The 23,447-nt window shown below is 41.5% G+C and overlaps 1 protein-coding gene across 3 annotated transcripts in view; it reads left to right on the top strand.

Annotated features, from left to right (window-relative positions):
* The window catches only part of svila (supervillin a), a 46,023-nt gene extending 24,614 nt beyond the window's left edge, over window positions 1-21,409 (top strand). For all 3 annotated transcript variants that reach the window (XM_073488507.1, XM_073488508.1, XM_073488509.1), the window contains 21 exons: window positions 3,373-3,538; window positions 5,740-5,823; window positions 6,759-6,845; window positions 9,187-9,364; window positions 9,472-9,644; window positions 10,736-10,891; window positions 13,718-13,854; window positions 14,594-14,741; window positions 14,830-14,975; window positions 15,130-15,305; window positions 15,620-15,773; window positions 15,887-16,166; window positions 17,165-17,319; window positions 17,451-17,556; window positions 18,066-18,273; window positions 18,480-18,613; window positions 18,726-18,881; window positions 19,022-19,165; window positions 19,358-19,479; window positions 19,736-19,891; window positions 20,463-21,409. In XM_073488507.1, coding sequence (XP_073344608.1) covers window positions 3,373-3,538; window positions 5,740-5,823; window positions 6,759-6,845; window positions 9,187-9,364; window positions 9,472-9,644; window positions 10,736-10,891; window positions 13,718-13,854; window positions 14,594-14,741; window positions 14,830-14,975; window positions 15,130-15,305; window positions 15,620-15,773; window positions 15,887-16,166; window positions 17,165-17,319; window positions 17,451-17,556; window positions 18,066-18,273; window positions 18,480-18,613; window positions 18,726-18,881; window positions 19,022-19,165; window positions 19,358-19,479; window positions 19,736-19,891; window positions 20,463-20,549 — 3,153 coding nt within the window. In that variant the 3' untranslated portion in view covers window positions 20,550-21,409. The remainder of the gene's footprint in view (window positions 1-3,372; window positions 3,539-5,739; window positions 5,824-6,758; window positions 6,846-9,186; window positions 9,365-9,471; window positions 9,645-10,735; window positions 10,892-13,717; window positions 13,855-14,593; window positions 14,742-14,829; window positions 14,976-15,129; window positions 15,306-15,619; window positions 15,774-15,886; window positions 16,167-17,164; window positions 17,320-17,450; window positions 17,557-18,065; window positions 18,274-18,479; window positions 18,614-18,725; window positions 18,882-19,021; window positions 19,166-19,357; window positions 19,480-19,735; window positions 19,892-20,462) is intronic.
* The last annotated feature ends 2,038 nt before the right edge of the window (window positions 21,410-23,447 follow it).

Below are 23,447 nucleotides of genomic sequence, written 5' to 3' on the forward strand. Positions count from 1 at the left end.
ACACTGTGGATGTGTTTTCTACATGTCCATATATTTAAGGTTTCACATTTGGTTCTGAAATTGAAGATTTGCCGGGATCATTATCAGTAAAGTGAGCTGTGAACGATGTTTGTGAAAGCTGGATTATGACTATGATCCTTCTCCCTCTTCCATTATCTCAAAGGCCAGAACTGTTGTTGACTTGAAATTCAGATTGTCACACTTCTCTGCTCTGCCTCCTATTTCCACTGCATTTCCAGCTGCTAAGGGCTTTAGCTACCACTGAGGTCATGTCCTTGGTAATGTTTCTGTGAATGCAGTGGTTTAATGAAATGAAGAATAGTTTACATTCTAATAACATAATTCATTTTTTGAGGCTGATTATTCTGTTCAAGCAGACTCAATATCTTAAAATTTGATTTAAAGCTGCACCAATCAATATTTTTGTATCAACAATTGATCATTTGTGATACATGGAAAGGGTCACCTGTACTGACAAACCCACAAATAATCAACCAACTCTGCAGTTCTCTTCTAATACAACCCACCGTATGGTACCTGCACAGAAATTATCAACAGACAAAGTTAGCAGCTACTGTAGCTGGTGATCATAGCAGAGCAGCCTTATACAGCCTTATACAGTAATTTCTCTCAGCAGTTGGTTGAACCAAAAACACAGTTAAAGAAGAGTGAATATTGGACTTGCACTTGTCTGGTGGCCAAGTGAAAACATGACTCCAAATGGATACTAATGTTTATACATATGTAAATAGGCAGTAGGCTTTCTTACTCACAATAACAACTAAATTGTTAATATGTTCATTGTTCATGTTATGTTTACAGCTTGTTGCAAGCCTCCCAGACAGCCAAGACAATCTGATTTCTACAGGTTTAAATTAAAAGAAATGTTTGTTCCACCAAAGTTACACATCAGGCAGGGGTCGAGAAGGCTTCTAACAACATGAACTATATTGAAACCGTCAAGGTTCTCAGGGGTCCTTGAAATCCCTAAAAGTTTGTGATTTTAAGAAAAAGAATCACAGCCTTGAAACTTTGTGAAAATAGACAAATAAACATGGTCAATGAATTTACTCATTTGTGCAGTAGTAGAAAGTTGTTCTGATTTTCACAACTTGGTATATAGGCTACAGTTCACTGTCTGAATGTGTCTCCAGCACTTTTCTACCATCACTGTAACACAGCACAACTGAGAAGTGCTTACGTACTCGAGCCTCCCTCTTTCTTTGCTTGCGATTTCTCAAGATTCTCAGTGTTGTAACAGTAGTTAAACTTAATCCGCATCTCAAACTATGCTGTGTTGGGTCATTGAATTTGAGGGAATTGAGTCCGACAAGTCCTTGAGAAGTCGTTGAAGTTGATGTTTAAGAAGGTGTGGGAACCCTGAATCATAATGTAGGGCAATAAAGTGAAATGAATGTATGAAGTATATTTAATTTTGAAGGGGCTTAGTGATTTCAATATCCTGACTTTGAGCTACAAGGGAAGGTAAAGCTCAGAAAATATTGGGTCCTACAGTTCCCAAAGCGCACTGCCCACCTTTCTAACTCTACACCCCCTGTTTGTTACACATGGGTCAATCCATGCGAACTCACCCAGAATTCACATTTGTTCCCAGTTCATGTCATGGATTTTCAGAGAACAAGATGACATCAGCCTGTATTAAACAAACCAATGAAACTCAATGAAAAACGGACTCAATAGGTATCACATAGATGGAAAACCTTGAAGTCAACACAGTGCAAATATCTACCTATGAAATAAAACTACTGAATGTAATTTATAGCAGGTACAGGATGCCCAGTTTTAACCATGATGACTAGTAAACTGATGTTCATGTGTAAAATACTTATTGAAATACTACTACTACGACCCTGCAGCTGCTGTGCACTTGATGATATCTGTGTGTGTGTGTGTGTGTGTGTGTGTGTGTGTGTGTGTGTGTGTGTGTGTGTGTGTGTGTGTGTGTGTGTGTGTGTGTGTGTGTGTGTGTGTGTGTGTGTGTGTGTGTGTGTGTGTGTGTGTGTGTGTGCGTGCATGTGCGCATCCTTTCTCGTGGTCATGCCTCTATACATGTAGGAGCCAGTCTTTGCCTCTACTTTCTCTCCTCCTCCTGATCTTCCTTTCCAAACTTGTTCTCCTGATGAGTCGGCGAGCCAGGTAGGAAGCTGGATTAGCTACTGCTGCATTTGCCGTTCGCTTGCTTCCCCACCTCCCAACCTACTTCACTGAGCTCTGTAATACAAACACAAATCACACTACCCATTGCTTTAACATGCAACTTCATTATTTGTTTTGAGCTCACTCATTGATGTAGAGTATCTGTTGAATACCCTGTACAGGAAGTGAGACTTTCCAAAATACTGCTCAGCCATACCTGTGTGGTTACTTGGCACTGCATTCTGTACAAACCCTTTCACCCTCAAACTGCGCTATCCATCCCTCAGCTGCTGGTAAAATAACTACAGCAGGTACACAAAATAATCAGCAGTGTTCTGCAGTCCTTCACAGCCACCCTGCTTCTGCTTTTTGCCACTAAATGATTATCCCTGTCCCAAAGCTTATGCTGCTGCAGCTTGTAATGCCTGTGCAGAGCTCAAACATTTTCCACCATCTTTTCATCCTTATCTCTAAATCCTCATCCTTTCTTACCTTCCTCATCCATCCCTGTGGTTGTGAAGGCCACCAGATCTCCTAGACCCATGCAGGTGGATGAGAGACACCCCTGGAGACGGAAGGTGACCCTGTCAATACTGTATGCAGTGCTATTGTAACCCCCCACCCCCCCCCCCCCCCAACCCCACCCCCTTAGTGTGCACACACAATCAAAGCAACAGCGTTGGAGTTATGTTATAGTGAGTCACCACAATAGTTTGACTGTCATGCCTTCCATTTTAAGAAGGCACTTAAAATGGAATTGGTGTGCATCCAGCAGATAAGAAATAGAATTTTCTTTCTTTCGTTGCTTGTGGGTAAACGGCTTTTCTTCAGTGTGAGGCAGGGATTAATGTGCTTCCTTCTGTATTAGTTACCTCCCTTGTTGTACTTGTTTCGCTCGGCTATTTTGTTCTGTTCAATTTTATTCTCAGTGTTAAAGGAAATTCCACATTTAAACACTTTAGCAATATAAACATTTCTTTTGTTTTTGTTCTCTTTTTATTTAAATGTTCAAGTCATTCCAGTAAAATTCTAACAAAAGTTGTGGTTACAGTTTGATTAAAAGTCTTCCTGGAATGCATCTTGCATCACATCCTGATGAGATATTACAGTGCACAATTACCCTTAGGTGGATTATTCCTTTAACTTTAATTGCAACAGGATTATTCAGTGTAACAGACTGTAACTTTCTAACTAACTTACTCTCTCTTTTCATAGAGAATATCTGAGTCTGAGATGGAGTGCCACAGCATCGAGGCTCACATGTCCATCCAGGAGAGGAAACAGCTGATTGTAGCCCAGGAGGAGGCCTGGAAGACCAAAGGCCACGGAGCGGCCAACGACTCCACCCAGTTCACTGTGGCTGCACGCATGGTGAAGAAAGGTCAGAGGGCATCACTGGTTGAGGAACTGAACACTTTCTCTACAGTCTTCTTTCTCCATCTCCCAGAAGTGAATGCACTCATGCAGAATTGCACTCAGTCATTACACCACAGAGAGTTAAGTCCTCGGTTCAGTCTCAACTCTCTGCCCTGAGTCCTCCAAAGCCCCCATCTCAATTAGCAGTCAGGGGAAAATGACTCCTTCTATTTGGGGATCTGCTGAGACTCTGTTCAGCCACAAAATCATTTCATGGTTGTAGTTTTTCCCTATTAGCCCCGAGGTAAGCCAGAGGAGGTGGCTGATGGAAGATTTAATTTTGTGGTTTGGGGGAGTCAGTGGTTTTGGATTGCCAGATTATGGCTAATGGAGAGTGACGTAAAAAGGATTAGCACCAGACATGTTTGCCTCAAGCAGCTTCAAAGCCATCTTAGACAGTACCTCTGTAGCTTTGGCCACCTGTGAGGCTGGTGTTGTTCACACTAGTTCCAGTGAGTCGAGTCAGTGATGCACATCATTCCTCATATGTGTAGCATGTGACACATACCTGTTGTTTTCATAGACACACCACAAGCCTGTTTCCCAGCATTGATAAAGTGAAAAATTGTGCTTCAAACAATGCACAACCCCTCAAATGTAAAAACAAAAGAAACAAGCTCAAGACTAGTAAGCTGCATCCCTCCAAAATATGATTTTTTATCAGCAATATATTCATGCAAACATAACTTCAAGTTATTCTGATTCTGAAAACCTTCCATTCAATAAGAATGACTTTGACCACAACAGAATATCTAGCTGGAAAAATATCTGATAATGAGGAAACACCACAGTGCCTATGGAGGAAAGGGAGAACAAGCATTGTCAATGCATTCCTAATGAAATGTGTGAAAACACAAACAAAATAGCCGTCATGAGAATATTTCAGTCTGAGAAGGCTACCTGGTGTGACAGTTGCTCCTTACTGCTCTAGTTGTGTGCTTTGTCTTAACATTAGCCAATGAACGAGTTTGCTGCAGCCAGCATGACTCTGTTCTTTGGCTCAGTGGCTGTTTACTATGAGCCCAACACATCATTGTCATCTCTAACTGTTATCCAATAACCTCATGTCTCACATGCATGAAAACAACTTTGATTATCATGATGAACATAAAAAACAACATGGATGGTTATTATTACTCACCGTTGTCAAGCTAGCTAGTATTAGAAAATTATGGCTGCACTGTCTCTGCAATTCTTGTGCTATTAGCTCCGTAATAGCTTTAGCCATACATCCACTTATTCGTGTGGGAGCATGTGCAGGCAGGTACGTAAGTAGACAGACAGGTAGACTGTCCAATCATATCATACAGACTGAATGAAACAATGGCCTTATCAGTCACCTTGTTTTTTTCCTTTTATTTTATTGATTTCCTTGTTGATTGCTGATATCTTGATTGCTGAGATTATAAGAGATTTTCTACAAATTAAACAAAACATGCTTTTAGAATCACTTGCCTTTTAGGCCATTGAGACACTATGACCTGCATATAACACAGATGCACACAATGCCTTAGTGATGTAAAGTACAGTATATGAAAGCTCCTATAATACACACCTATAATGAACTGTGTTTACTCCATTAGATGGCAATAAGCAAAGAGTCTTCAAGTGTAGTAAATTGAACCAATGTTCTGGTAACATCATAGTCTTTGTCTTACAGGAACAGTTCACCCAAAAGTGAAATTCAGTCATTATCTCCTCCCCCCATGCTGAAGTCAGGTGAAGTTTGGTAGTCCACAAAACATTTCTGGAGCTTCACAGTAAGACAGCGTTTCAGCATTCTCCTAAACAACTGAAGTAGCTGGGGACAACAGAAAAACACATAAAAGTCTCCAGAAGCCCATTTTTTATTTATGTCCTCAATGTGTGATCAAGCTTGTGCACCCACTTCAAAGTGGAGCGTGCTTTTAGATAAACAGCGACAGTGAAGATTTCAGCTTTTAAAGGGGTGTGAATATCTTTACCAGACTTTCCATCAGAATGTGAGTGACTGGATATAAATCAATTTTCATTTTTGGGTGAAGCTATCCTTTTACCTATGAGGTTAAACCAACCCATGATTTTTTTAAATAAATTGTACATGGCATAACAGATTAACCATGAAGGTAACCATGTCACACTGTACTGGTTGTTGGATGTTCATGTCTGTATGTGTTCACACTACAGGGTTGGCTTCCCCCACAGCCCTCCAGTCTCCATCGTCACCCAAACCCAAGAACAGCAGCCTTGCTATCTCCAAACCACAGGAAGGTCAGTTTTACTTTATGTCCTCTGTGTCTACGGTTCATACTTTGACACTCTGCTGTCCTCTGGTTACCTGTTATATCACGCTGCTGTCATGTGGAGCCGTTCAGTTCATTCAGCAGGGTTAATAAAGACTAGAGCTCTCAGCTGCTGCTCCAATCTGATTTAAACTTAATGACATGACTTTGTTACATCGTCAGCTGTCACCAGACACACTTTTTCCAAAACACATTCTGAATACAGTTACTCAACTAAAATGTCTTTAACTTAGATGGATACTTGTATATGATATCTAATTCTGAGCCATTAAGTTAGTCCACTAATGTAAAATGTAGAGTTCTTGAACTGATTCTGGGTCAGATCTCATTTAAACACAGTGTAACTGATTCTCTTTGCTTCTCTTTCAAAAGACATGGAGGAGATGTCTGATAACCAAGGTGTATTCCCTTTTTTTCTATTGGTGTTGCACTGAATGCAGTCTTCATCATCATCACCAAAACCATAACTATCATCAACACTACTCTGGCTGATGTTGCTGTGACACTTCTATTATGCTATGAAAGCCTAATAGAATATAAATCACGGGACAGTGTTGCTATATGTGCATGAGTCTGAAGTGCAGAAGAATTCGTATTTAGTGGCAGTTGTTAAAATGCTTGTGACAGTGGCTGTGGCCATTAATAAATTACCTGTATGTATGTTCAGATCAACTTCATTGTGAGTGTTCATGCTCAGTTTTTGTGCAAGAGAAGAAGAAAAACTGAAGTGTTAGTGGTGACAAGTGTGACAGACAGTCTGCCTGTTAGGACATGGGATCAAACACTGAGTAAATGTATGGCTCTAACAAGTGTGTGTGTGTGTGTCTGTGTGTCTGTGTGTGTGTCTGTGTGTGTGTCTGTGTGTGTGTCTGTGTGTGTGTCTGTGTGTGTGTCTGTGTGCAGAGATCAAGGCTGTACCAGATCTGAACCTGGAGTCCGACCTGAAGTTGGATAAACTGGAGTCATTCCTTGGCAAGCTCAACAGTAAAGGTCAGTCGAGTAGATTCATTGAAGTTCCAGAATCTCATTCCTGTCTGATTTATAATTAATAATAAGAGAATCTATGAGTGTTGTTTTTTTCCAGGCTGATATGTCTTACATGTAGTGACACCTGTGGTAACAGTAAGTGTGTTTTAATAGAGCCCCTTTCAGACATGCACCACATTATGTAAATGTGATGACAATTTAACATGTCCGTCTCATGTGTGAATAAGCACCAGAGCCACTAAAAAGTCATTTCTATATGAATTTCTACACTGCAAAAGTCTAACTGAAGGCACTTACACAAGCAGCAAAAGGTCGAATATGCACAGAGAGATTAAATGTCTTGTTCAGCCTTCATAAGAGTGCTTTCATAAAACAATCACTAAATTATCATCTCTTCTGCACAAAGAAAATAAATCATCTTAATAAACTCTGAACCACTGTGACTGAGGCAGTAATAAGTTGTTTAGGATACTGTTCTCCAGTCAGATCAGTCTGTAAGAAATGTTTTCTCTGTGTGGTGGGGGCTGTTTGATTTAAAAATCCAAAAAAATAAATCTTCCTACAACTTTTCCACATTCAACCACAATGATAATCCAGGCAGAGAATGGGAGCAAATGAGGATGAAACGAGCCTCAACTTGATGTCTTGATGTTTAATAATGGATTTAAAACTCACGTCCATTCTCCAACAGTGACGACTCTCATAATCAGATGCCTTAATCACACATTCAGTGTGGCACTTACTGTAATGGTGCTGTCAGGTCTGAAAATAGCTCTTATGGGTCATGTGTAACATATTACATATGATCCATAAAAGCATAAGAGCAACAGACTTCTATCATAATTAGTGCAAATTGACCACTGGGTGTCGTAAATATGCCTCGACTGGCTACACTGTTAGAAAAATGCAACAATGCACAGGCTATAGAAAATAACATCAGCAACACGTGATGTAGATTTAGACACATGGAGAACAGGTCTAACAAGCTGACACATTTTTTTTGTTTTACTGCAACAATACAACATCTTATGATTAAACATTTGACTTGTCCGACCAAAAGGTTTACTTGTCCCGGACAAGTTTTAATTGTTAAGCTTTGAAGCTTGTGATGTGACATGAGCTGATACATAATCATTGTTTTTCTACTGTCATCTGAAACTTTATTTTGCAAGGAAATCTGGCTTCTAGTCAGGCTTAGCTTACACACTGAGGCAGAAACTTGTCCATCCTAGGGACAAAACACCCAGGCATAAACAGAGTAATGTAGTTTATGCTGTGCAATGCTGCCAGGACTGCACAGATTTGTACAATGGGGAGACAAAACAACCTGGAGGTCAACTCCTCAGGTCAAGACTCTGCTGTCCACTAACATCTGAAGGAGAAAAATCAGTCCTTTGAGGACAACAGTGTAAACTTGCTCTTGGCCAGAGAAGACAGATGGTTTGAAAGAGGAGTAAAGGAATCCATCTATGTCAAACTGGAATGACCGTCTTTGAACAGAGGAGGTGGCCTAAGACATTACTTATCAGCCACCTACAATGCTGTACTGAGTTCTCTCCCCAGACAGCTTAACAACCATTCACACCTGGGCTCACCTAGCCCTAGCAGCCCACATGAAGGCCAGTTTGACCAACGACCCACAAGTGGCCCTAAGACTCTGAAACTCAGAGCTCACACGTGTCCTTAATGACTCTGTAAGGACACTCCCACACCATGGCATTAACAGCAGGGTGGTATGTGTCTCTTCAGGTTGTATGTATTCTTCCCACTTAATCTGTAGCCACAGGGCGTCTCTCCCTTACTGCGTTGTGTTTTCCTTTCTGAATTATAAAGTGTGTCCATAGATCTGTTCTTTCTTCTGACAAAAATGATTTCATTGAAGCCCTCATGTTGTTGTTACTAAACCGCTAACAGTTTGGGACAGCATCACCTGGGAATCTGCACACGTCTGTCAGTTTATATCTTGACAGACAAACCAAATGCACAATTGGGGGAAACGGCAACATTTTTTTTCACACACCACTAACATTTTAGTCCCGTCTTGTTAACCAAAAGAAAACAAAACATACATTTTTTCATTGTTTTATTATCAGAGATCTATTTTGAGCCTGTCAACGTCTCATCTTAGTCATGGAAAAAAGTCGTTGACAAAAGTTTTCTTCATGACTAAAAGCAACAATGTAAACTCACATATATTCATAAATAAATAAATGAATAAGCGTATCTTACTACATTCATTAGCAACACATGATCCCAGAGATGTGTGCACAGGCTTTGTCTGTAGTAGAATGAATGAATTGGATACTGTATAATTCTGACACAGCCTAATCTTGTCTCTTCTCAGTGTCTGGACTGCCAGAGGCAACCATAACAGTCACACAGAAAAAAGTAAAGGAAGTGATGACGCTCGAAGACGAAACCTTTTCCAAGTTCTACTGCCAAGTGGAGGAGCTCCCCACCACTACCAACAAGATGGAGATAGACGACGACTTTGATGCCATCTTCGGCCCCCAGATGCCAAAGTAAGCTCACTGCCAGAGGTCACTTTGAAGTAACAACCCTTGACTAAATCATCACTGTGAGACTTTACCTTTTCTCTGTTGACCCTTCACCTCTGACCTCTCCCTAGGCTGACCTCAGAGATGGTTCAGCACAAGCGGGCGGTGCGCCCAGCGCGTAACGTCCAGGCCTCCAGGAACCCTCTGAAGATGCTGGCTGCCAGGGAGGACATCAGACACGAATACACAGAGCAGAGACTCAACATCGGCCTGCTGGAGAGCAAGAGGATGAAGGCTGAGAAGAGTGAGTGAGGATTGATGAGCAGCTGGAAAGTGCATGAGACCAAAACACTCAGGGACACAACACGTGACAGGCTCCTCCGTCAACATTAGCTCTAAATTTGCACAATGAAACTAACTTTAACAACATTAAATGAACAGTTCAACCAAAAATGAATCAACGATTTTCCTTGCTTGTAAGTAAACAGCTTGTCTTCAATGTGAAGCAGTGAGGCAGGGATTCAAGGAAAAGTTCTCACAAAAATTAAAATTCATTTATAATCTCCTCCCTCCATGTTAATGGAAAGTCAGGTGAAGTATCGTATTTCCACAAAACATTTGTGGAGCTTCACAGCAAACAGCATTGCAGCATTCTCCTTAACAACTGAACTAGCTGGGGACTTCTTTGAAAATATAAACGAAATAAACCACAGTACATTTGTCATCTTGTTTTCACCTTCATGTCAGACAGTGAAAAGTTGCTGAACTTGTGAAAATTTGTGAGCTTTTATAAATGTGTCCCTGCAGAAATGCAGTGACAAACACATTTGCCTTGTTGTGGAGCAGTTGGGTTGTAATTGTTGTAATAGCCAAGTGCAATAAATGTCTGTTTTTGTCTTGTCTTCATAATATTAGCAAGAATATGTAGTCACCTATTCACATCCAGTGTTTGAAACAAAAGGCTCCCACTTGAAAATAAGAGGGAGCAGGACATACTGTACATCTTCATTCAGAAATGAATCCTTAACTGATATTATAGCCCAATTTCTAGTCTATACAGTATATTGTTTCTCCATGCTGTGAAGGAACCCACTCAAGCTGTGGGACTGATACTGACCTACATCTGGGACTGTCGTCAGTTTCCTGTCATTGTGAAGAACAATCTTCAAAAGCTCAGTGTTGTTTTTAAGTTTGACACAAATCATATATCACATATCATGTCACTTCCTGCATCTCCTCTACAGCAATAAAACACTTGAATTGTCTGGAGTGTTCTATGTTTGTTGCTGTCATAGGGTGATTTACACCCTGTCGTCTCATCTGTGTAGGGGGGCTAAACGGAATGATTGAATGTTGTGTCTGTTTTCTCTGTGTGCTCTGTTCTGTTCACTGCAGTGAATAAGAACTCTGGTTTCTCTGACGTGGCTCTGGCTGGTCTGGCCAGCAAGGAGAACTTCAGTAACATCAACCTGCGCAGCGTCAACATCTCCGAGCAGATGTCCAACAACAGCGCTGTGCCTTACAAGAAACTCATGCTCTTACAGGTCAAAGGTCAGTTGAGTGAACATGCCCCTCTGACCATACACAGACAGGTGCACATGCACTCACAACAGTGTTTTTTTATTTTAACCTAATTTTAGTTTATTTTCCTGCAGCATAATTCCAGTAATAACACAGAAAAACATTTTGTGGAAAATACCTGAGAAGTTCAGTTGTAATGAAGAGCTTTTAGTCAAATCATCAATCAATCATGTAATACCGACAGTTGTCATTGCGCCCACATTTTCACAGGCCAGTGTTGTCAGACATGTATCATGAGAAGTATTTATGAAAACTGTAACAACCAGTGGTTCCAAAAAGGTCTAGATCTGGGTCCACATTTTAGGCTAACTTAACCCATTTGGGTTTATTTCCATCCATCCAGTCTGCCTGACAGTGGATTTAAACCAAGGTCCTTCTTGCTATGTGTAAACACTGCCAACTTCTGTGCTGCCTGTTTAATATCATGTCACAAAATAAAAGCAAAGGAAAGAATTGCAACTACAGGGACAAATTAGAGAAAAAACAATTGTACAAATTTGCAAGAGCCGCTATCACTACATCAGGCTTGTTAAAAAGTCATTTTCTAACTAAAAGCAGGGCTACTTTCTTTTTCCTTTTTTGTGTTCATGTAGGTCATGCTAAGTTTAATTGTGTCCTACTTATGTTTGGCCCTGTTGTAGGTTCATTTTGTTTCGGAGCCATCATCGGCTTGGTGCGCTGTAAAAATGCACATTTTGGCACCTGGCTGCTACCCATTCGGCCACAGGAAATGGTTACTGACAGGACTGATGCTGTGTTCTTGACAACGTTGGAGGTCGGAATTTCCTGAAACTTCCAGCTTCCGACCTCCAAGTGTTCCAGGTGCACGACGCCAAAAGTGAACAAAAAATTTGGCTGACCGTAACAAAATGGCTCTCTAACAAGTGTCCACACAGCTGAACCCTCAGCAGTGCATTATAAACAAAATAGGAAAACAACACACAAGATAATGCTAGCATGATGATGTTAGCAGGTATGTTTCTGATGTTCACCATCTTAGTTCATCTTATTAGCATGCTAACATTCATAATTGGCAATCAACACAAAGTACAGCTGAGACTGATGGGAATGTCTTAAGGTGTGCAGGTATTTTGTCATAATCCAAAGTATTGGACAGTTGCAATATTTGACCTGATGACAGTGCAAGATGAAGTGTCATCCAGTGCATTGCCATACAGAGGTGACGTCACGGCAATTCGGTTGAATACCAACCTTTTTTAAAAAACAGCCTTTCACAACTGTACAAATTTCTTTCCGAATAAGGTTCCATGGGGAACACTTGAATGGGTGAGACTTAGCCTCTCTATGCTAGCATGCTGATGTTTAGCTGGTATGATTTTCACCTTCTTAGTTAATCTTGTTAGCATCCTAACATTCCTTTTTAGCTATACACACAAAGTACACCTGAGGCTGATGTGAATTTCTTTAGTCTAGATTTTCCAAGTTCAATATTCACAATATACTCTTCACTCCACTTCTAAAGCATTTCCAATTGGTATTAACACGTTGTGTTTTCCTCAGAGAGGCAACTACTAACAGCAATGTGACTTTATTTAGTAATTTAGTCTCTAATGGAGATGTGAAAGCAGATAGAAATGGTGCAAGGCTGCCAGCCTGACTGGATCAGTCAGACTTCATTTTCCCAGGAGATTTCATGCCTGCTGGCTGACAAAATAGCATATTGATAGTTTATAGGGAACCCGTCTAATGGCGTCATTATTCTGTTACTGTACATTACATTGTGCAATCAACAGTTACTTCATAACAATGAGTTAAATCAAAAACTTTTCTATTGCCAGTTTAAATTAGGTTTGTTTTGGGTTTTTTGTTTTGTTTTCAACTTAAACTTGGGAAAACCACAGCCGACAGTATTTAACATTTGAACAGCAGCCTCCAGCTGGGAGCCACAGGTTTACAACAGGGACTCTCGCCAAATGTCAAGCAGCCACTATAGAACAAGTACAGCAACAAGGGCCTCTGTTGAAAACACAACAGTTAAACAGTTAAACAGAAAAGTTAAACTGAGGGCAGCCTCCTCAAATATCATGCAGCTAGGCAGCAAGGGATAAAAAAAATCTATCTTCATTCTTTGAAATGTGTTTGTTTGTTTTGAGGAGAGATAAATGTGACGTATAGAGCCAGTGAGGCAGCGTCTTTACCAGCAGTCACATTCCCTTGTTAAGAGGATAGAAAAACAAATAGCTGCTCTTATACACAAAGCTTTGGAGGATGCTGCTTCAAGGGCGTCCTATTCAGGGGATATCTAAAATGGGAGACGAGAGTTTGTCTATTTCAGTGTCTCTGCACCTCCTCCACACGTCTGCTGGTGACAGCTGTGGCTCTAAATCATTCTCCCCTGGTCACCTCACGCTATCCTGGGCTGATCCTCCCCTTCAAACCCCACTGTCTATAATCCTGATCAAATCCATCGCACCAGGGGTACCACTTTGCTCAGAGGTTAGCTGGCCCAATGTTGAGAGTGATGACTTAGAACAGCTACTGCTGGTTTCTGCTTGGATCACCTGAAGGGCCAATAGGATTAGGAAGTAAATGTGGCCCGCCAAAAAATAGAGGTCCTGAGAGTTATATAAATGATTTGATGTAGCTTGCATACTGACTACATTAGTACTTGACAAGGTCCATGCATGTACATACATGTCCATGGTCTAACGTTGATGGCTGGCACTTGTTGCCCCCACACCCCTTGTATGATAATCCAGGCATGCTGACAGTGATAATCAGAGCTGTCACTGATAAGCCACCTGTCTGTGTGTGTTTTTTTTCCTGTATCAACAGGCCGACGGCACGTCCAGACCAGGCTGGTGGAGCCCAGAGCGTCCTCCCTGAACAGTGGGGATTGTTTCCTGCTCATCACGCCGCACCACTGCTTCATCTGGACCGGAGAGTTCGCCAACGTCATCGAAAAGAACAAGGTCCGGCTTTGAGTGCTGCAAATTTCCACCGAAACAATGAGAAAACATGCATGATAGACTCGCGTTTCACTCATAACAACACAGGTGGAGTGAGAGTGCCGTTATATAGGACAGAACTCACTTTCCAGCATGTAAACACAATCCTGGGAGGAAGCAACAGTGGCATAGCACAGGAAGAAGTGTGTGTTGACGGAAAGGAAAGTGTGTGTCTGTGTGTGTGTGTGTGTGTGTGTCTGTGTGTGTGTCTGTGTGTGTGCCTGTGTGTGTGTCTGTGTGTGTGTGTGTGTGTGTGTGTGCCTGTGTGTGTGTGTGTGTGCCTGTGCCTGTGTGTGTGTGTGTGCGCGCGTGTGCGTGCGTGCGTGCGTGCAGGAAACAGACACAAAACAAGGCCATTGTTCAAAGCCTAGACTGGTCTTATGACCTTTGATTGGCTGAACAGAGCGCTGACCTCAATCAGACAAAAAGGGAAGTCATGAGCCGCATTATTTGTAAGGGGTTGTTTTAGTTCAGTTCATTAAAGGGAGCAGACTATTCTTTGTATTTTAGACATCCTGACTCCCAAAAAAAGAAAAAGGGTCACGGAGTAAACCTTAAACCAAGTTTTTTTTGCCAAGACTGAACAGCATGTAGCCATGTATGATATTTATTAAAACACAAAGAACATCTGTGTTTTTGGAATTAAATGAACAAGTCGCCCACTGAGTATAATGTAATAAAGCTTTTCTCTGTCTTTTGTCAGGCTTCAGAGTTGGCAAACTTCATCCAGAGCAAGAGAGATTTGGGTTGCCGGGCTAACTATGTCCAGCTCATCGAGGAGGGTGTCAACACAAGCAGCCATGCTGTTAAGGACTTCTGGAAGATTCTGGGAGGGCAGTCGAGTTTTCAGTGTAAGTAATCGTATCTGACGTGAACCACGAGCAAACCATCCCTTAGGCAATGACATGTAACCTGATTCCTTTGTCTTTTCTCTTGTAGCTGCAGGAACACCAGATGAAGATGAACTGTATGAGGGTGCCATCGTGGAGACAAACTGTATTTACCGCCTGATGGATGACAAACTGGTTCCAGATGATGATTACTGGGCCAAGATGCCCCGTTGTTCTCTGCTGAACCCCAAGGAGGTCTGATAAATAATTTCTAAACAGTTTTCTTCAGATGTAAATCAGCCACACCATCAGTGTATTTTTGTACATGTGGGTTTAAACCCTATGTGAAGGAGACAGCAATGCACCCTGGTGCTGCTGCGTTTGAGAAATAAACTGTGTTTGTGCGCAGGTCTTGGTGTTTGACTTTGGCAGTGAGATGTACATATGGCATGGAAAGGAAGTGACGCTGGCACAGAGGAAGGTGGCCTTCCAGCTGGCCAAGCACCTGTGGAACGGCACCTTTGACTACACAAACTGTGACATCAACCCGCTCGACCCGGGAGAGTGCAACCCACTCATACCCAAGTATGGAAACATTTAGTACAGTATACATGTTTGATGAGATACATATATGCAGTAGATCATCCACATAATGTGTATTTACACTTCAGTCCCATTTCCAATTTGTACTTGGGAGTTTTCTGTGAACATTTTCTTTATGGCTTTAATCTTAAATGCAGTTATGTTCGCAGTCGATCACCCTAGTGTTCCTATTGCTCAATGGTCCACAGTGCTCCTAGTACTGTCAGATGAATGCTACGACAGTGTATTCAGAACATTTCATTAACTAAAGCCACTGGTGTTGTGTCCCTGACGTGCTGCTTCCTGTTCACCTGTAGGAAGGGTCAGGGCCGACCTGACTGGGCAGTGTTTGGCAGACTGACTCAACACAATGAAACCACCCTGTTCAAAGAGAAGTTCCTGGACTGGAGCGACTCCAGGAAAACACCCAGTCCCACAAAGAATACCAACGACCACATCACTGATCAGAAGGTATCAAGAATCACTTCAGTATCATAAAAGTTTTGCTGCTATAATCAGTGTGGCAAAGAGGACAATACACAGAATCAGAGGCAGTCTGATTTCTGTCCTTCATCTTAACCCAGGAGCAGTCCACCTCGGATCAGCCCCATGCGTACGACGCCTCCCTGATGCTTACCCTCCATGAAGGGCCCATCTGCACCAGACTGGATGGGTTCAACGTGGGGCGGGGCTACGGCCTGGTGGAGGCAGAGGAGTGGCGGAGCTACGAGATCAGCACGCTGGCGGTGGAGGTGTGGCACATCCTGGAATTTGACTACAGCCGCCTGCCGCACCAGAGCATCGGCCAGTTTCACGAGGGCGACACATACGTAGTGAAGTGGAAGTACATGGTCAGCACTGCAGGTTAGCATCCCTTTCTTTCACCTACCATCTTTTACATCACTGACACATGCTCCTGTAACTACACAGATGTGAGGGTCTTGACTTCCAGCTATTTTTTTTTTTACTTTCAACCTGTTAAACTGCGCTGGGCTCACTGGTGGTTCACTCTTTATAAACACGTTTGGCAACAGAGCTTTTTTTTTAGTATACATACAAAGAATAATGTATATAGCTGAAATGATTCACAGAAGATAAATTGGCAACTGCTTTGACAAGTGATTAACTGTGGGAGTCATTTCTTAAAAACACACCATTTCCTGCTTTCAGTTTCTCAAATGTAAGAGTTTTTCCACTTTCTTTGTCTTGTATAACAGTTAACTGAATATCTGTGGGTTTGGACTGGTGGTTGGACAGTTATTAACAATTCATTACAGTATGTCTATGTTTTGAATATTACCCTTTTTAGGATATTGTGACTGGTATGTTTTCTCTGACTTTTTACCAACAAATCAATTTATCAAGAAAATAATCAGCAGATTAATGAATAATGAATATAATCTTTCGGTGCAGTCATATTATACATATTGATATACTGAATAAGGTTTTTTTTTTTTTTTTTCAAAATTGTAAGAGTCATGAAATTTGAAGGAAAAATGATCCAGTTATGCACTCGAAGACTGAGAAAGCCAAGCATTCTGTGACATCACAAGAGGCTTTGTGGAACACTGTTAAATCATGCTGGGATAACATGAGTCAGCAGGTTTTACACTAACTTGTGGAGTCCATGCCAGCTTGAGTGCATGCTGCCATTAAAGCAAAGGGGGGGGAAACTAAATACTGAGATATTCTGAAACTCATGGACATTTTTCAAAGATATTGTTAAACTGATATTATCATAAGTAATGAAAACGTTTAATCTACATTTGAAACAAATGTCCTTCAGTGCAAGCAAATGGATCTTGTAGTGATACATTACAGTTACATATTGGAAAAACACAGTAGTATGTCTCTACCATCAGTTGGGAGGAGACAGAACCCTGAGCAGCTGAAGACAGCTGGGGCTGGGAAGGAGAAGTGCTGCTACTTCTTCTGGCAGGGCCGCAACGCCACTGTCAACGAGAAGGGAACATCAGCTCTGATGACGGTGGAGCTGGACGAGGAGCGAGGAGCACAGGTACATGAAAGAGAGTAAATGTAAAGTAAATGGAGAGACAAAAAGAAATCTGATGATTCACGGTGACACACTCACACACATAGAACTACGTCGCCTTCATTCCTCTCCTGTGTGATTTGATCGTCCTCCAGGTTCAGGTGCAGCAGGGGAAGGAGCCGCCATGTTTCTTGCAGTGCTTTAAAGGAGGGATGGTTGTCCACTCGGGGAAGAGAGAGGAGGAGGAGGAAAACTTGCAGAGTAAGCCCACATCACTGCTTTAAGATAGTCATCAGTTAGCACAAAGGTTCAGTCTGCACTCTGCTGCTATCCCATCATTTCCTGTGCAGCATGAATTAACAAACAGTCTGTTTAGATCTCCATATTTATTTTTATTACTTGAACTCTTGGCTTTTTAGACTTCTGTTTACAGCTGTGATTATTTCTGCTGTGCTCATATAAATTCATCACCTGCCCATGAGTGACTCATATATAGTATGAGAACTCTTAAAGCTTAGAGAAGAAGTTGATTTTAAATTAGAAACCATCCTGAGCGGTCAACACTCCAGTTACTTTCAGGAGCTCTGTGTTTTCCCACAACTCAGATAAGTGACTTCTTCAGGCTACCAGGAGTTTTCTTCTTCTACAGTTCTACAGCAAACAAATCTGCATATAATCATAAGCTAAATGCCCTAAAATGTAAAAAACACAATTTGTGTCTCTGTCCCTGACCTCTCGCTCTGTCTCTGTCTCTGTCTCTGTCCCCCCAGATGACTGGCGTCTGTACTGTGTACGGGGAGAGGTGGAGGTGGAGGGCCACCTGCTGGAGGTGGCCTGTCACTGCAGCAGCCTGCGCTCCCGGGTCTCTATGGTGCTGCTGAGCGTCAGCCAGGCCCTCATCTACCTGTGGCATGGCTGCAAGTCTCAGACACACACACGGGAGGTGGCACGCACCGCTGCCAATAAAATCAAAGAGCAGTGAGTGGAAAACTTAATTTTCTTCCCGTGAAGTTTAACCAGCACAAGTCAAAGTGACATGACAGGTGGAAATGAAACTAGTGGCACTGTTCGATTTAAGCAAAGCAGTCCTGAAACCTCTATTGATTATCTTGCTAAATGTATTGTGATCCAGCTGTTATACTGCAATCATCGTCAGTCAGTGTGACACCTTTGTCTTCCTTCAGTTGTCCTCTGGAGGCAGGCCTCCACAGCAGCAGCAAGGTGACCATCCGGGAATGTGATGAGGGAGCAGAGCCCACAGGATTCTGGGAACCCCTCGGCCGGAGGGACAGGAAAACTTATGACTGCATGTTGCAAGGTGGGGGAACCAAACAGCACAAAAGCTGATTACGATTTCAAGTATCAGAGCTGTGTATAGTGTCATTAACTGGTGTGCTTGGCTAAATGTGATGTTGACCTTTGACCCTCAGATCCAGGGAGGTTTAACTTCACACCACGTCTGTACCAGCTGAGCAGCAGCTCAGGAGAGTTTGCTGCTGTGGAGTTTATCTACCCGGCAAGAGACCCCAAGAAAGTCAACTCCATGCCTTTCCTGCAGGAGGACCTTTATGCAGCTTCACAGCCAGGTACATGTGTGCATTAGTCTCACTATACATGTGAAGATAAGTTGCCTCAAGGAACTGATGAGCAAACAATTATCGACATTGTCCTCACTCTGGAAGTTTCAAAAGATGCCGTTGTATTGTTTTCTTTCTCTAACGTCCAGGTCTGTTCCTGGTGGACAACCACCACGAGGTGTATCTGTGGCAGGGCTGGTGGCCTCAGGACAGTGAAAGCACCGGCTCAGCACAAATCCGCTGGGACTCGGACAGGAAGTGTGCCATGGAGACTGTGCTGCAGTACTGTAGAGGTATTCTCTTCTCATTGTTAAACGTATCCAACACTTACTGACTTACTGCTTGATGTCACATTTAAGCTGTTTCTTTCAGAGCCAGTTGATGTTCTGTTGAAGACATCCTCAGACAGCTGTGTCAGCCACACTGGACATTGATGAAAAAGGAAATGACTCAGCTGCTTCTTTCAAACCCTTTTGTTTCCACAGAAAAGAATGAGAAGAAGCCTCCTAAAGCGTACCTGATCCATGCTGGTCTGGAGCCCCTCACCTTCACCAACATGTTCCCCAGCTGGGAGCACAGAGAGGACATCGCTGAGATCACTGAGAGGGTGTGTGAATCAACTCAGACTATCAGATTACTCCAAGCTACATCATCTGATATGAACCAGTATTGATCACAGTTAGTGCATTAGTGTATATACAGTACTGAAACAGATGCACTTCCAAAAATGATTAGCCTTCTTTTACTGACTACAGGTCAGTCCATGTGGAGGCCATTATCCTTCTTTGATTTTCCTTATAGTGTTGTTATCTGAGTGCTTTTTGTAACAAAAAACAATGTATTCTGTGTGTGTGTGTTCTAAGGAGGCAGAGGTGTGTAACCAGATTATCCTAGTGGAGGACGTGTTGGCCAGGCTGTGTCAGGCCACGTACCCCCTGGCAGATCTTCTGGCCCGGCCGCTGCCCGAGGGCGTCGACCCTCTCCGCCTGGAGGTCTACCTGTCTGATGAGGACTTTGAGGTAAGAACAGACTGTGTCTGCAATTATGAAAATTCTTGTTCAGAATATTCATTGCTCTCTTCTTCTTTCTCTTCACAATCTTGTCTTTCATCATACTTCCACCATCTGCTCTCCATCTTCTTTTCTTCGTGAACTTATTTATTTCCTTCATTCCACCCTCCAGGGTGTAGGGCTTATGGGAAGGTGAGTCATCTGACTTCTGGCTCCTGTTGCACAGCATCCTCACTCCTCACTCTTCATACAAGTTTACCATAATCCACGTTCTTTCTATCTCTACCTCATATATTTGTTCTTCTGATAAAACATCTAACATGTGTTTAGCATGCTGTTCACTCACAATCTACAAGCTGGTGTGGACACCATATTGAATCCTGGCATTCTGAGCTCTTTGACCATATGTTACTGCGGGTCTGTGCTCTCACCGATGCATGAGTGTGTATCCATTCAGAAGTTATACTTTACCGTGCAAGCAGGAGGATTTGTTGGCTCAAAATTTTCAACCATCTCTCTGTTAAACTATCATGTGACTGTGACTGCCTCATGCTGATTGTGTGCATTGCTGCTCCCACAGAAAGCCCTGGAGATGAGCAGGGAGGAGTACGGGGTCTTGCCCGGCTGGAAGCAGGCGAACTTGAAGAAATCCAAAGGACTTTTCTAAATGTTTGAAACAGAGAGCTGAGCTGAAGTCATCGGAGAAAGCCACCAGGAGGTTGTTTTTTTCCTCCTGTTTGGACGCAACAGAGACACAGGAGCTGCCTCACCTGAGTAAACCTAATGGAAGGTTGAGGATGGATGAGGGAAGTAATGAAGGTGTGGAAGAGGTGATGAGTGAATGAGGAGTGTGTGCTGTTTGTGTTTGCTTGTATTAAGTAGGAGACAAATGTAGACTGATGCACCTGTGAGTGGATGTGTTAATAGTTCTTCTTTAATGTCACACTCTGTTAATGTTTGTACATATGTACTATACTGACTGAGGACAGCCAGTGCCCTTACATTATGAGCCATGCAGTCATCTGTTGGAGTGGAGGCAGGTCTGTCAGCCTGTTCAACACGCAGCAGACTCTCTCCTCTTCTGCTATGTATGCTTGTGCATTACAAATAATTTATATTTATATCAAATCTATATAGGAATCTTTCAAAAAGCTTCATGAATATTGACTGAGCTACAAATGACTGAATGAACTGTATAATGACTGTTGAGGATCTTTGTGTCATATGTTAATAAATACTGGATACTACAGAAGTTCTCTCCTGCTGTACAGTTCACCATTTGCCATTTACAAATCAAGTGATGCAGCTTTATTTGGATGTCTAGTGTCATTATTGTGTCAGATAGAAAGAGACAGGCTCGATTAAAGGCAAAGATAGAGTGATGATGAAATGTATTTGATTTTTAAATCCTCCAGTGTATAGTGCCTTGCTTTGTGTACAGTTTATATACAGATCCTAGTCTGCTTTTTAAGACTTTTTGTGATATAAAGAAATATTAGAGAAATAAACCCTGAAAGTTGGATATCAGCACGTTTCTGTTGTCTTTTATCTAACATACTCGAAATGAACTCATTCACATACTGTATTATACACAGATCAGCCACAACATTAAAACCACTGATAGATTAACATTAAAGAGGCACTGTGAGAAGAAATGCAAACTCAGAATTTTAATATTTAAAATATTAATGAGGTAATAATACAAACTCAGAAATATGAATTTTTTCCATAAATGAATAAACAAGCTGTTCTCTTGAAGCTAGAACAGTGGCAGGGTCCGGTCTGGTTAAGGTCAGTTTGTTTATTCAGTCATGAAAACAAAGAGAGTTTGTTTATTTAGTTTGTTTAGGCAGAAAGAATTCAGTCAATGAAGACCTTTTTCTTCTGATTAACATTTCTTCACCAAAACTACAGAGTGCACCTTTAATCATCTTGTTACATCAAATGTTCAGCTGGGACAGCAGGCATTCATGTGGATGCCACTTGACACTTGCCACCCATCCAACATGGATTTAATGTTACCTGTTGTGGTTTAAAGTTGTTCCTGATTATTGAAACATGTTTCCTATAGCTCAACTTCCCTAAAACCCTAAACAACAACAACAGTTAACAGTTTTTTCAAAACTCCACAAATCTCTTACAAAACACAGCACCCAAAACCACATTCTCTTGTCAAACTGGTTCTTTCCACCAAACCAGTACATATGCTGTATATACAGAAGCAAACTGCATTAACTTGAGAAAATAAAAATCTGTTTTTCTGAATTAGTGACGTAATTATCTTGTTATTTCGGATAAATAAATTAAAAAAACAATAATTTAAAATACTGCCATCAAAATACTGTCAATATATCCTTCGGCTATGTGTGCCCATGTGTCCTTTTTACAGAGCAGCTTCTCTCCTCAGACTGTGAGACTCCTCAGTTCATCCTCAACACTCCACTATAAAAAAGTTCTTTCTTTCATATGTAACATAAAGAGATTTAACTCACATTTCGTTCAATAACCCAAATGACTATTAAATGAGCTTTGAACCTTTTGTTTTTGGTCCAAAACAGGTTGTACTGTTTATAGTGCACACAGTATAAAGACTGTTGTCACATTGTAATACAATAATGTGAATATATCATATGAATATTACATTGATACATCATTGTGTCAGAATAGGACAAAATTAATATTTGTCTAATGAGCTCAAATTCGGCTCAAACCGTAAACTTAATACTGCAACCTTGTTAGAGTTTTAACCACAGGTTCACAAAATGCTGGCTCGCCTCCCTCTTCCTCCTCTCACTCTTCTTCTTCCTCACTGTTCTGCATGCTGCTACATTTTCCCAACACAGTAGAGGCATCTTTTATTTTTTATTCTCTTTATTTATTAGAGTCTGGCGTGTTAATGGCTGGTGTTTCCCAGGTGAACAAAGTGCAAAATGAGGGGATTTGTGTTTAGATGTTTGCAAAAATGTGCTTTAGGATTTCTATTTGAGTGAAGACAGTGTAATTGTGCTTGGAGTTAAGCAGTCTGGAGTTTTGTTTTTAATGCACAAGGTTTGAATTTCAAAATGTATATGCATAAGTTCAGTTTTGTGTGAATACAGAAAAACTGTGAATTCATATGTGACCACAGTATGTATACTTTACATCCAGTAGAGGGCAGTATAATACTGATTTCTGTGACGTCAAGACATGACAAATGAAAAACATGAGATGATCAGTTGAATTCATGTTAAGTCTCATTTTAGATTTCTCTTTACCATCAATAACACTGAACACTCTATTCTCTCATCAAACTTTCCTGCTGTTTACTCATTTTTTCTATGGTAAACAGTTGAATACTGACTAAATCAAGCTTATTGTACCCAGAAAGACAAAATATACAGTAGCAGTGTAAGTGTTTCCACTCCTCAGGTTCGCTGCCCTTACAAGAGGTTGGAATATAAATCAACGAATGATTAATAGTACAGGAAAGCAGAAAGCAAAATTTCCCCTTCACTAAATTATCTTTCTTTTTTAAAGTTTCTTCTCTGTCGGTGCATTTTTTCTCATTAATTACTGGAGGATTCAA

The sequence above is a fragment of the Pagrus major genome, chromosome 19, assembly GCF_040436345.1.
Source record: "Pagrus major chromosome 19, Pma_NU_1.0".
Lineage (NCBI taxonomy): Eukaryota > Metazoa > Chordata > Actinopteri > Spariformes > Sparidae > Pagrus > Pagrus major.